A 12,861-nucleotide genomic window follows, 5' to 3' on the forward strand; every position below is an offset into this window, starting at 1 on the left:
GCTTAGCTTTTAATACCATCATCACAGACTTCAATGATTAACAAACTGCTGGATTTAAACCTCCCTAGTTCCACCTGCACCTGGATAAAGGACCTTCACACTAAACAGACCACAGTCCATGTTGCTTGGATCTTCGTCTCTCCTCCTCCCTCACGCTCAGCACTGGCTCAGAACAAGGCTGTGTCTACTCCTGTATGCCCTATACACCTATGACTGTGTGCCCTCCAACACGATTATCAAATTTGCAGACGACAACGCCATGGTCGGACTCATGGCCTACAGAGAGGAGATACAATAATTTGCAATGAGGTGTCTGGCCAATAATTTTCAACTGAATAATACAAAAACCACAATGAAATTGTTACAGACTTCTGGAGGACAAGAGGGGACCACAACACTCTTCACATCAGTGGGGATTGTCTGCAGAGGGTGTCATCTTCTAAATTTCAAAGAGGTCAATACCTCCAAGGAGAGCTCTCCTAGTCTACAAACAGCATGAGAATCCCCAGGAAAAATAAACTGGAACAGAAACTGCTCGTGACCTTAAGCCGCTCCACGATCAAGTGTGTACTAACATGCTAACATATTCAGCATGTTATGCTGGGAGTTGCAAAAAGGTTCTGCTGAGGGTCATAAAGACAGCACAGAGGAGTACTGGCTGCCTTCTGACCTTTCTGGATGAGCCTCCCTCAGAAGAACCAGATCCATTCTTGGAGACTCCTCCTACCTAGTTAATAATTTATTCAACCTGCTGCCCCCAAGGCAGGCACTGAAACAGTTTCCTTCACTGGACCAGAAGGGCTAGGGTTCAATCAATAATCTGTGCATTCACACTGTCCAGTATTCTTCACTTTCTACCTTTCCAGTACAATTACACTCAGATCACACTTATCTACAGCATATAATACCTGTAAAGCTAGCTCAAATCACCAATCATCTTATTGGTTCAAGCGTGCTGTGCAATGTACACAGTAGTAGATGCATTGCAATGTGGCTGGAGCGACCTAGTGGTAGATGGCATCTTGTGATGCAATAACCAGATATTATCCAATGTTGTTTATCCATTTCCTCCTGGTAGGACAAGACGCGTGTTGTTCTAGGTTCGGCAGCAGAAGTGATATATTACAGCTATTGAAATCACCTAATAGAAATACAGGTTACTCTGCCGATCTAGTGCTTGATCATAACTGTCAGTGACGCATTCTGCTGCAGATGAGAATTCCGGTCTGTGAACACACTAAAATGGCAGTTATCTATCTAAATTCTCATCCAAGGTAATCTGATCTAAATGACAGCCTAACTAGCTCAAGGTCCTTAGTTTTGACAGGTTAACATATAGTGAAACTATTTTCCCACCTGCAATTTATAACCATCAAGAGCCTTCCACCTAACTTTTCAGCATTTCCATGGTCTCCCTTTCTGCTCTAATAATTGTGAAGTGATTCAGATGAATGTCCACCTCCTCTTTTAACCATGTCTGCAAGCCTGGTGCATCTGTAATTCCATCGTGACGTATTAATTTTTGTTAGTTATTATGCAAGGACTGCACGCTGGAAAGCATTCATATTGGTAGTGGAATTCTGCCAACTCTTCAGCTTAGTCTACGACCTATTCCTCCTCTTGATTCTCTTTTTTCTCCTTATTTTGCCCGTGTCCAGGTGTTTGTGTGTTCAGAAAAATACACAAAGGTGTGTTGGCATTTGGTTTGTTTTTGTCGTACATCGGACTCAACTGGCAGATTGCCTGTGCCATTTCCAGTGTGGCAGCTGCAGCGAGTCTTTTCATTAGAGGCTCTCATTTAGCTGCTATCATAAATGCAGCCATCAGCCATGACACACAATACATCTTTCTTGCTCTTTAACCAGCTGTTTGGTGCCCCATGCCCATTGTCCTTCTTAGTGCATGTTAGCATGCTATTTCCTGTTGTACCATTATTTGCCTTTCTTTTTTTTTTTTTTTTTTTTTTTTTTTTTAAATCTTACACACATAGAAGCGGGAGATGAGGCCCCCCTCCACGCCACTCCTCCCACCCAACACCCCATCCACAGTGAACCGCTGATACCCACCCATGCTGAAACCCTCAGCAGCCACCAAGGCGCAGTGCCACAATGGACCAATCGCCACAGGGAGTGACCCAGTCCATCCTCCAGGGCCCCAGGACTGCCAACCCAGGCATCCACCAGCCCAACCACGGGGCAGGAGGGCTCCCCTATATGGGTCTCTCCTAAACATTTTTCTTCCTTTGATAGAGAACTATAATAACCGTGTGTGGATATTGTCTGTCCAGCACTGAGCATCATAATCTGGTTGAACATACACCACAGTTCATGATCATGATCAGTCTTCTCACATGATTAAATTCTTTGATATTTTCAAGTAGGAACATCAAGGTCGTGCTAACAACACAAAGATAGTCACATTAGCATGATTATCTCATTAACCTAAGGCTGCCTGAGCACACAGAAATGCACTTAATACAGTAACATAAACACAGAAACACACACACTTTCTTTATCTTAGTTTATCTGCTGTCGGTACAGATTTGTGTGTGTTGAATAGGTCCTATGTCTCCTTAAGTTGTATCTATGACTTACTCCTTGACTAAACACTAATAGCTCTCATTGGGCAGAATCCCCCTGTTCACTTTTCATATATTAGTCCAATTAAAGCTATTAAGCTGAGCTCCCACATGAGCGTGTTAATAACATATCAACGGTAATTGCATTCACCACTATGACGTATCAGTGCTGATGAACTGATCAAAGTCAGTTAACTTAAATTAGCTTTTGTGGAACAGTCTGTTAGTTCACAAACGCACACTGTGTTTATTACCAAGTTGGTGAGGTTTAGTTATCTTGATTTTATTGGATGGCCTGGTTGTTGTTCAAGACTTACTGTTTTGGCTGTGCATGAACTGCACCATTGCACCGCCCATCACCTAACACATGCGACATTAGACTGCTTATATTTATATTTTATATATACTTTGTAAAATGTACACAGAAGCAGATGGAAACCATCTTAAAATATTCAGACCGCCAGCTTCATTACACCCTGGTGGATAACAGAAACCGCAGCTATGGATGATGAATCCCTCTTTGATGCAGGACAAAAACATACAGAAAATCATTCATTCTTACTGACATCAGGCTATACAATTTAAGTACAGTATTAGAATATAAATTAGCAGACGGCAGAATTTCCTCCAGGGATTAAGAAAGTATTCCTCATTCTGCTTAAGCAACTTCTTTTCTGACTAGCTTTGTGAATCTTAATGTGACGATCACAAAAAAAGAAGAAAAAAGAAAAAAACTTAGCCTTGATGCTGGTTCTGCCTCAATTTGTGAAGCTTGTTGTCCAACAGATTTCTAGGGCTATTTGCTGCAGCTTCCTCCTCCACTGTGCAATTACAGTTTCAGGTAAATATGACACAAAAACATTGTGTGGTGTATAATACTGCAATGTCCTTTCCTTGCAAGATCTCCAGCCAGGAACCATCCATATCTCAGAACTATCAGAAACAGTGTGGCCGTAGGCGTGCATGTGCATGTGCTCGTGTCAGCAGTGCCTTTGTGGACCCTAATTAGCATCGTGAGTTCAAAGGAGCTCTGTCACTATGATATTCAAATGACCAACAAACACCCTGCAGCTCATTTAGACTGTCAATCAATCTGGCGCAAAGTGGCCTTCACTTCACGTCAGACGCTTCACTTCACTTCAGCCTGTTTAAAACACCTTGTTTTACTCAGCTAAAAATGTTTTAATTTCAGGGGCCACCAGAGGACAGAGTCACTGTCGATTCTATCTGTCTCACATCTTTATTTTCTTAGTTTAAGCAATACAAATGCAGTTGTTAGATGAGAGCACGTGTATGTTTATTTAAATGATGCTACACTGCAGAATTTCCTGTGGTAAGAGAAAGGCAATCAGTAAATGTTTATGTCCGTGCATATTCTTATGTGTGCATGTGTTGAAGGGGAGGCTTTAAAGAGACATTTAAGACACATAGGCCTGCTTCAGTTGGCAGCCATTGTCCCTATGGAAACAAGGGAATACAGTGCCTCATATGCAGACATAAACACACCTGAAGGCGGCCCATAAAATGTCCACATGTCACATGTCCACTTCACGACCCACGCTCATTGCACCAGTGAGGCAGCTACCACTTGCCATTGAAAACAGAGATCAAACTGTGGCTGAAACCTCACAGCTGGCAGCACTCAAAAGACACCAGCCGTATGATGATGATCAAAGTCTATTCTTCCCACGGCACAGTGAAAGCTGTGACATTATGGATGCTTGCATGCTCAGTATAATTGTCCTGACATGTTCGCCTCCGCAGCCTAATTATGATCTCCTCTGCAGTCTTGATGAGCTTCATCACTGAAAACAAGGGGGCAAGAGTCAACTTTGTGGGTGTGTCCCTGATGCCTTTCTTTGCTCTATTCCAGTACATCTATAATGTAGGGATATTTATCAGTAACTGTTGTTTTTGTGTTCCTTTTCTCCACTGACAGAGCAACAGTAAAGGAGGGGTATGAAGACTTTGCCTGATGTGGGTTACTTAAAAGGAGAAAGGTTCTCCTTTTTAGTAAGAGACATCAGGAAAACAACATGTTAATTAATCAATGATTGCATCACAAACATGGCAAGCTACCTGACTTAAAATATAATATATATGATATGAAATAATATAATAATCCAGTTGAAGCTGGATATTTACTTTTCACTAGGGTTTCACTAAGTTTTTGACCACAGAAAAATGCCTGGCCCTTCAGCTGCCAAATTATCCTTTTTCCGTTAGTTAGTTGCTGACTTTGTCTGCTTGTTTGTTTGTTTGTCTTTTAAAAACTTGTGTTCATACAGAACACAAGTTTACTAATTGAATAGATGGATGAGCAATCATTTTCTTGTGAAGCAACAGGTAATAACACAGATGAATGGAATTTACCCCCGAGGTTTAGAGGTTTGGAAAACGATGAGACTTGTAGTTGCTCTGAAATTGTGCAGTGGCCAGCCTTTTCCTTCATCATTCACTTTTTTTTCTTTTTTTCTTTTTTTTTTACATCAGGCTTGACTCCAGACAGACTGGGACCTCCATCTCAAGATGCTAGTCCAGTGAGTCCTGAACCAACCACACCAGGAGCTCAGTCTCCATCCCATCTCCACTTCCACAGCAAGGCCCAACACAGACGCTTCTCATGGAGGTAAGCTTGAAGGGCAGCTGTAAGAGGATGCAGGTTGATATGACAGATAAGGGATCAAAAGGCAAGTGTTCGCCTCAAAAGCTGCTGAGTTTTTCTGCAACAGTGAGTTACGTGCCACCTATGAGGGCAGTCCGTTCCAGACATTAAAGGTTTAGAAGTTAGTTTGATGAAGAAGTCAATTGTAGTTATTCTTAGTAGTAGTTATGGTTCCCCAGGAGTAACTCCTTGCATGCACCTCTGCCATCTTAATGTGCTGAGTCACCTTCAAGGCCTTTAACCATCCTGCAGCACCAGACTTCTTATTGGAAATGTGAGAGTTCACAGTTACATCTTTTCAGAAAAAAGTCCCTATGGAGCTGGTGTGATTCACTCCATACTTTTGTAATACTCCACACAATCTGTTCCAGACAGGCAAATGAAGCTATCCCAGACAGAAAAGAGTTCTCAGAGAGGACTTGGTGCTATGAAGACTAAATTTGGAGTGTGACACTGAGCTGTGAGCGAAGACAGTCTGGGCAAGTTCAGTTATGAAATGTATTTGCCTATTTCTGAGAAAGGGGGGATTTATACCTCTGCGTTAAAAAAAAAAAACATTCCTTCTTTACAGGTATGGTTATGCAGATTTGCAGATTGCAATACCGCCACCTACTGTGCACTTCTCTAATTATGTCATTATATCAATAAAAAGCGAAGAGCTCAAGAAAATTATCCAAATAATCACATTTGCAGTCATAGAAAGTTATTTGAGCAAATGTGACAGAAGAGAAGACAGATATGTCAATAAGATGAGAACAACAGAAAGTAAAAGCTGCTAACTTCTTCCCTCTGTTTGTCCTTGATTCTGTTTTTGATGGGGTCAGCGTCTGGTGTCTCTCAAGGAAAAGACCTAGCGAATGACATCAAGTTTAATGGGACTTCAAATAGTGTATTTTGGAAAAATGTAAATTGATGTGTTTTGCAGTTATCAATATGCAAAGTAGACTGTTTTCAAGCAGGCTAAAATGCTTACAAACTAAGATAGGTTGAGAGGAAAAAAACACTGCAGAAAAAAGAAGAACCCAGTGTATGTGTCAATGCTAAACATGCTAAACATATCCTGGACCTCTTCTCTGAGTCATAGAGGGATGTAGCCTACACGAAAGGGACTTTTCAAATCCTTGGAGAATTAATGGGTTCTAGGTTTTTAGAAAAAGCAGCACATTGGCAGTGTAGCATCTAAACGGGACGAGTTCACTACTGACCCTACTTTTTTGATACAACTGATGATTTTATAGAGCTTTCTCTAGGTAGTTCTTCCTTTACTAAGTAATTTATTTATCATAATACAAACTTCATTTACAAATACACAGCTCTCATAGAGATGCTACGCTTGGTAACATGTACATATATGAATGTTGCGCTTTTTGTTTTGATTGTTCAGTAACATGGAAGCGGGACATCGTGCAGGATGAGCAACTGGGCTGATTTAGGGCTGTTGCTGTGTTTATATAGTACATGTATCTTTTTGAGCCAGAAATAATGTCACAAGTAGACATTCATAGACGTTCTAAATGGATTAATATCTGCTTATTTGCTGCAGGATGTCAGTAAGCGGATGTCCCTGCCAATGGACATCCGCCTGCCTCCAGAGTTTATCAAGAAGCTGCAGCTGGAGAGTGAACACTCACCGCTCTGTAAACCTCTCAGTCGTATGTCCCGACGTGCTTCACTGGTCAGTGCTCTCTCTATTGCAACACATTGTACTGTATCTGTGCCAAGTTGACTTTCATAAAAATGACTTATTTACCACTTCAAATGGATTTATATGATAAATCTCACATAAATCTAATTTTGGATTACATTTCTTGTAATTAAATAGATACGAATTCCTTCTTTTTTAATACATATTTTCAAAATTTCTATATTGAGTACTTAATGCTTACTTAAATGAAATGAAATATTAAATACCAATTGCAAATTTATGTCTGCTAATGTGATCTTTTCAAAGGAAATAACAGAATAGTCTGGTGTTTTCTTTTTTTACGTGCAGTCTGACATAGGATTTGGGAAACTGGAGACCTATGTGAAACTTGGGAAACTGGGTGAGGTATGTCCTGTCCAAATACTTACACACTCCCATGGTGATATTTATCAGATGGTTAATAAAGACAACTGAGACATTGCTCCACCACTGCTGCCTCCAAGCAATAACTTAAGACAGGAGTGAACCTTATTAAACATGAATAAACCAACTCCCTGGTATAATGGGTCAACCTTGCTGACCACAGTTTCTCTTTCATTATACTCATCAGGCTGATTCAGAGAGGTCTAAGTTTTTAATACTGAGGGAGGGTCAGCATTAGCTCAGTTGATTTAACTGAATAAGACACAAGTCCCAATTTCTTGCATTAGTTCTGGATGGCTGGGACAGCTTCACAAGATTAAGAACAGTGTTGAAACTACATTTATACCATTTGCTTAGGCATGTTGCTTTTCAAGGTCTATTTAAAACAGAGGAAACTTTCACACAAAATCATACTTTTCTCCATGTTAATGAAAAAGGATATGACTTCCCATGAGTGATTACTGAGCCAGCTCATTTTACAAAATTTGCATTGTAAATGCTGAACTGAAATATATGGAAGAAACAATATGCAAGCAAAATGAGAAATGAAAACAGAGAAGGAATATATTTTAAAAAGCAATGAATAAATGGTTTAAATCAGGATGGGTTTAAGTAACTTTTTGATGCTCCTCTCATGTATGACAGAGGTTAGAGCTTCTAACCTCATTCAGCGGGCTGAATTAATCTTGCTGAATTAATGCTTATATTAATACGCTGCAGTATGGAAATGAAAGTAGACAGGCATAGAAAGTAAACAGATCCCAATCAAATTAACCTTTTCCTCTTATGAGTTTTAATGTGCAACACTATCAGAATCACTCCTACACAAACACACACACACACATATATGTGTGTGTATAGATAGATAGATGGATAGATTTTATTGTATTACTTTTTTTATGTTTTTTTTGTGTGTGTGTGCATGTGTTTAGGGGACGTATGCCACAGTCTTCAAAGGGCGAAGCAAGCTAACAGAGAATCTGGTGGCACTGAAGGAGATACGACTGGAACACGAGGAGGGAGCACCATGCACTGCAATCAGAGAGGGTATACACACACACACGGACAAACACAATGTTCACTTAAGGTTGAGGGCAATGTGTGCTACCCTCAGCAAATAATATTTCGAAGATCAACATTACAAGAAGGAATTGATTGTTGTCATTTAACGTTCAATTTAATACGAGGGCAAGTTACAGGCAGAGAGAGCAGGCCATTCCATTTGTCATGTCATTGACTCAATGTCAAGGTCAAGGTCAACGTAAGTGAGTGCTCCCATATGCTGGTGCATTAGTTCAGACTTAGCGGCTCTGTAAAGACTTCTTCTGTGTTTCAGATAAGTATAATTCAAGCGTGAAAAATAAAAACTGAGACAGGTGTGACCTAGAAATATAATGACTGGACGATCTTAGCTGTTCATCTCTACTCAAAGGTAAATTCTATTATTTCCATCTCAACCCAATTTCCATAGCTGGGGCTATTTTGACTTTATGGATTGTACAAATTTTCCACATAACGAAGAGAAGGGAACAATGAAAATATGCTGGAACAAAGTGTACAAGCTCCCTATATTTTTCCAGCTCGACAGGGTCTATAGATGGATCATTTCAAACACTTGTCTCTGTGAAAGACAATGTGGGAGCCAACAGGAAATGGCCATCATTGCTAAATGTGTGACCCAAGACTCGAAAATTACTTTAATTCTTGTCACATGGAAAATTGAGTGTTTAGGCATTTTCTTCCCTTTGACTTAGGGAAAGTGAAACCAAGTTGAACCGGTGTGGATCAGGGGCTTCTTTTACACACATTTTTTTTTTTTTTTATCACTGCTTGCGAGCAGACTTTGAATGAAACCATCCCGACATTTGGCGTATGATCTTCCATGAGCTACAAATTTTCTTTTTGTTTAAGAATTTGCTTCGGAGAACATTAGCTCATGTAGCAGCATGACTGCCAAAATAGGTCCAACACTGGCAAAGACTATTTATAAGTTTTGCTTTTGCTACATATCCATTGTTATTATTTACAGATGTTCAGTTAGCAGCCTTCTTAGAAATTACAAGTTATTGACAGTGTATCATTCATCCTCTGAGCAACGCTACAAATTAGCACACTGCTGATCTTGGTACAAGGAAATGACAAAACCAACGAGCTAGCTGGTTAGCATGCAAACTTCAGTTGATAACATAATACAAGGAGGAGCAAAACAATATGCTTGTTTTCCACGACTAGAGCACACTGGTGCAGGATTTGTACGGAGTTTACTGACCACATGTTCCACATAATTATGTTCTGGACACCACAAGTTTATGCCCATTTAAGTAATAGCATAGAACTGTTGAGCAGGCTGTTGTCAAAGTCATGTAATTGTCATTGTTTTGTAGGAATGCTTTAAGATACATGGAGAATATTGCTTGACCTCTTAATCTTCCTTTGTTCACACAGTGTCTCTTCTCAAGAATCTGAAGCACGCCAATATCGTCACACTTCATGACATTATCCACACCGACCGCTGCCTCACTCTGGTGTTTGAGTATCTTGTGAGTACAGTCAGTATGCAACTTCTCATGGTGTCATCGATAAATGCAGAAGTGGATACTGTTCATTCATTCATTCATTCTTCTACCGCTAATCTGTTTCTGGGCCACGAGGGGAGCTGGAACCAATCCCAGTTTATTCTGGGCGAGCGCGGGGTCACCATAGACTGGTCACCAGTCCATCACGGGGCCACCACACAGAGACAGACAGTTTAGTTTTTTCTTTTTTTTTTTTTTTTCAGGATAGTGACCTTAAGCAGTATTTGGACAGCTGTGGGAATCTCATGAGCATGCACAATGTCAAGGTGAGCAACACAAGGAAATGACCAATCAGCTGCTACATCAAAATTTGCAACAGAAAAGCACATACTGTACCAAAGACACGAGGGATTAGTTTACACCTCAGCTGACACATAAAAATTTGAAATTTGTAATTGAGACTTGAATACGAGTCATCTTGCCATTTGTCACATTGTCATATAGAGAGTTTCAATTTCAGATCCAATGTTTTCAGAATTTTTTTTTTTTTCAAACCAAAATCAAGCGTTAATGAAGCATTATCTGTCTGATAGCACATTTTGCATGGTGATTTGGCTTATATTTCATGTTTTGTTTGTTACTTGTGAAATGCAAAACACAGGACTAATTTTAGAACTGCTGATAAAGTGAAATCTTTTCTTAACTTTTGCCCTGGTCCTATATAACACTGTTTAATTTAAAGGGAAAATTGACCAAAAGTCTTGGTTGATTTACTGGCAAGTTAATGTACATATACCAAGCTGTAGAACAAAGGTTACATCCAAACAAACTATGCAGTGTGAGTGTGCAACAAGCCGGACACGTTGTGAAGAGTAGCTGTTTGTTGCCTGCAGCTCTTTGCCTCCACTCGCGGCTGCTCTCCTATTATTCCCTGCAATATTTCAAACTCATCTGAGGTCAAAATGCTGAATATGACCATCATTTTCTCATGTAGAGACTTTTTTTTTTCCAATGAATGATAGTTCCAACTGCTAAGCTCACGTCAGCAAGTTGAATGTTTAATTTGCATTAGCACAATTAATTTATTTAATTCTTTTAATAAATTTTTCAGATTGCAACTTGAAGTAATTTTACTGTACAATTGAAAAAAGGTAAAACTCTGATGAGAGTAACTCAGAGTGCTCAAAGATTCTTCAAACCACCATTAAACCTGTGTCCCTCCCCAAAGCAAAAAAGCTTTTTATATCGATGAATGCACAGTACTTGTTTATGATTTTGGTTAATTTCCTACAGATCTTCATGTTCCAGCTGTTGCGGGGTCTGTCCTACTGCCACAAGAGGAAGATCCTCCACAGAGACCTAAAGCCTCAGAACCTGCTCATCAATGATAAGGGAGAGCTCAAACTAGCTGACTTTGGTAAGAAAATAACACACATATATATGTTGTGTGTGTATAATGCAAATAATAGCTCTAAAAAATCCTTTCCCTGCCACAATCACTGTCCAATTATATTTTTCTGCCATTCTGAGACCTTCTGTCCTGATTACTTTAGCACCCTTACTTCCTGTATCCTAGCAACTGTGCCCCTCTCTCTGAATTTCCTCGGGTTTCTGTTGAAACATTAACCAAATCCCTTGACTTTTTCATTGGAAGTAAAAACTACAGATTAGCTGACAGAGGGACTATTGTGGCATTTCTCTAGGGCAAAACAGATCTATAGGGGACTTTCTAGGGAAACAGTGTTATACAGCCTTTATTGCAACCTAATGTTTCAGAGGAGTGGAGTGAACAAGCTTAAATAGTTGCACAATTCTGTCATCCAGCTGCCACTAGGCCTCACCACCTTACATCCTGTGTTGTTCAGGTCTGGCCAGAGCCAAGTCTGTGCCCACTAAAACCTACTCCAACGAGGTGGTAACTCTGTGGTACAGGCCCCCTGACGTGCTGCTGGGCTCGACTGAGTACTCCACACCCATTGACATGTGGTGAGTAGTACATGGACATTTTTGCCCATCTGCTTACTTTGGTGTACTGCAGATACTGCACTATGACTGTTTGCCCCAGAGAATAGTCACAGCCAAATTGTGAAGGCTAGATGACTTGATACAGAGCAGCTCCAAAACCACAGCTCTTGTGGGCCGTTCCTTGTCTGCAGTGGTCAGCATTAAACAAAAGTGGTTCAAGGAAGGAACAGCTGTGACACGACGACAGGGTCATGGACAGCCAAGGGTCACTGACTGAGTACAGAGTACAGAGTAGGTCAGATGCAGCCCTCACTCCTCCTCCACTCCACCTTCTCCAACAAATGTGTTTTCTTTTGGTTTCAAAAAATCAGGATGGCAATAGGCAAATTACAAAGTGGAGGCATCAAACTTCACAGTCAGTTTTCTTCACAGTAGGCTGACACTTGTGTGCACATAACAAAGACAACATAAGTGTTTACAGAAGGCGCCAAGTGAAACCAGCTTGGACAGACTTGCATTGATGTAAAATATCGAAATACTACATATGATGCATGCACACTTGTGCATGCTATTTTCAATGTTACCTCTAACATGTTTTTGCTATTTGTTTGTGTTGGGAATATTTGGATCAAGTGTTGTTAACGTGATGAGGATGATTTGTTTTTGCTTCCTCTTGTTGCAGGGTTTTAGCTGGCGTAAAGGCAGTTTGTTTGAAATGAATTACATAATATATATTATATAAGCCGCACCCGCTAAATTTAAAGAGAAAAACTGCTTTGTACATTTATAGGCTTTATAGGCTGTTTATAAGCCGCAGGTGTCTGAAATATGGGAGGAAATGGCATATGGCAGGAATTATGTTACACAGAAAGATTTCACCTTTTCGCCAGATCAATTGACTTTAACTTGAAAGCTGCATCATATGCATTGCTTCGTGTATTTTCCATGATAAGGGTGTGTGCATTAAGCACAAAATGAATGACTGATCTGAAGAATTCAGCGTGGGTGCGTTTAATTTAATGTGAACAATTTCATTGGTCCACTGTGACCTGTTGGGTAATTTCATTGG

General features: G+C 40.2%; 1 protein-coding gene across 2 annotated transcripts in view; it reads left to right on the plus strand.

Moving 5' to 3' along the window:
- The window catches only part of cdk18 (cyclin dependent kinase 18), a 46,465-nt gene that overhangs the window by 24,047 nt on the left and 9,557 nt on the right, over positions 1 to 12,861 (plus strand). Inside the window, exons 3-10 of one of the 2 annotated variants that reach the window (XM_029502093.1) lie at positions 5,072 to 5,201; positions 6,780 to 6,918; positions 7,237 to 7,293; positions 8,244 to 8,358; positions 9,757 to 9,851; positions 10,091 to 10,153; positions 11,121 to 11,244; positions 11,693 to 11,813. In XM_029502093.1, the coding sequence (XP_029357953.1) occupies positions 5,072 to 5,201; positions 6,780 to 6,918; positions 7,237 to 7,293; positions 8,244 to 8,358; positions 9,757 to 9,851; positions 10,091 to 10,153; positions 11,121 to 11,244; positions 11,693 to 11,813 (844 nt within the window). Of the gene's footprint in view, positions 1 to 5,071; positions 5,208 to 6,779; positions 6,919 to 7,236; positions 7,294 to 8,243; positions 8,359 to 9,756; positions 9,852 to 10,090; positions 10,154 to 11,120; positions 11,245 to 11,692; positions 11,814 to 12,861 lie in introns of those variants that run through there. The other variant, XM_029502095.1, reaches the window with a different exon arrangement.

This window comes from Echeneis naucrates, chromosome 5, assembly GCF_900963305.1.
Source record: "Echeneis naucrates chromosome 5, fEcheNa1.1, whole genome shotgun sequence".
Classification (NCBI taxonomy): domain Eukaryota; kingdom Metazoa; phylum Chordata; class Actinopteri; order Carangiformes; family Echeneidae; genus Echeneis; species Echeneis naucrates.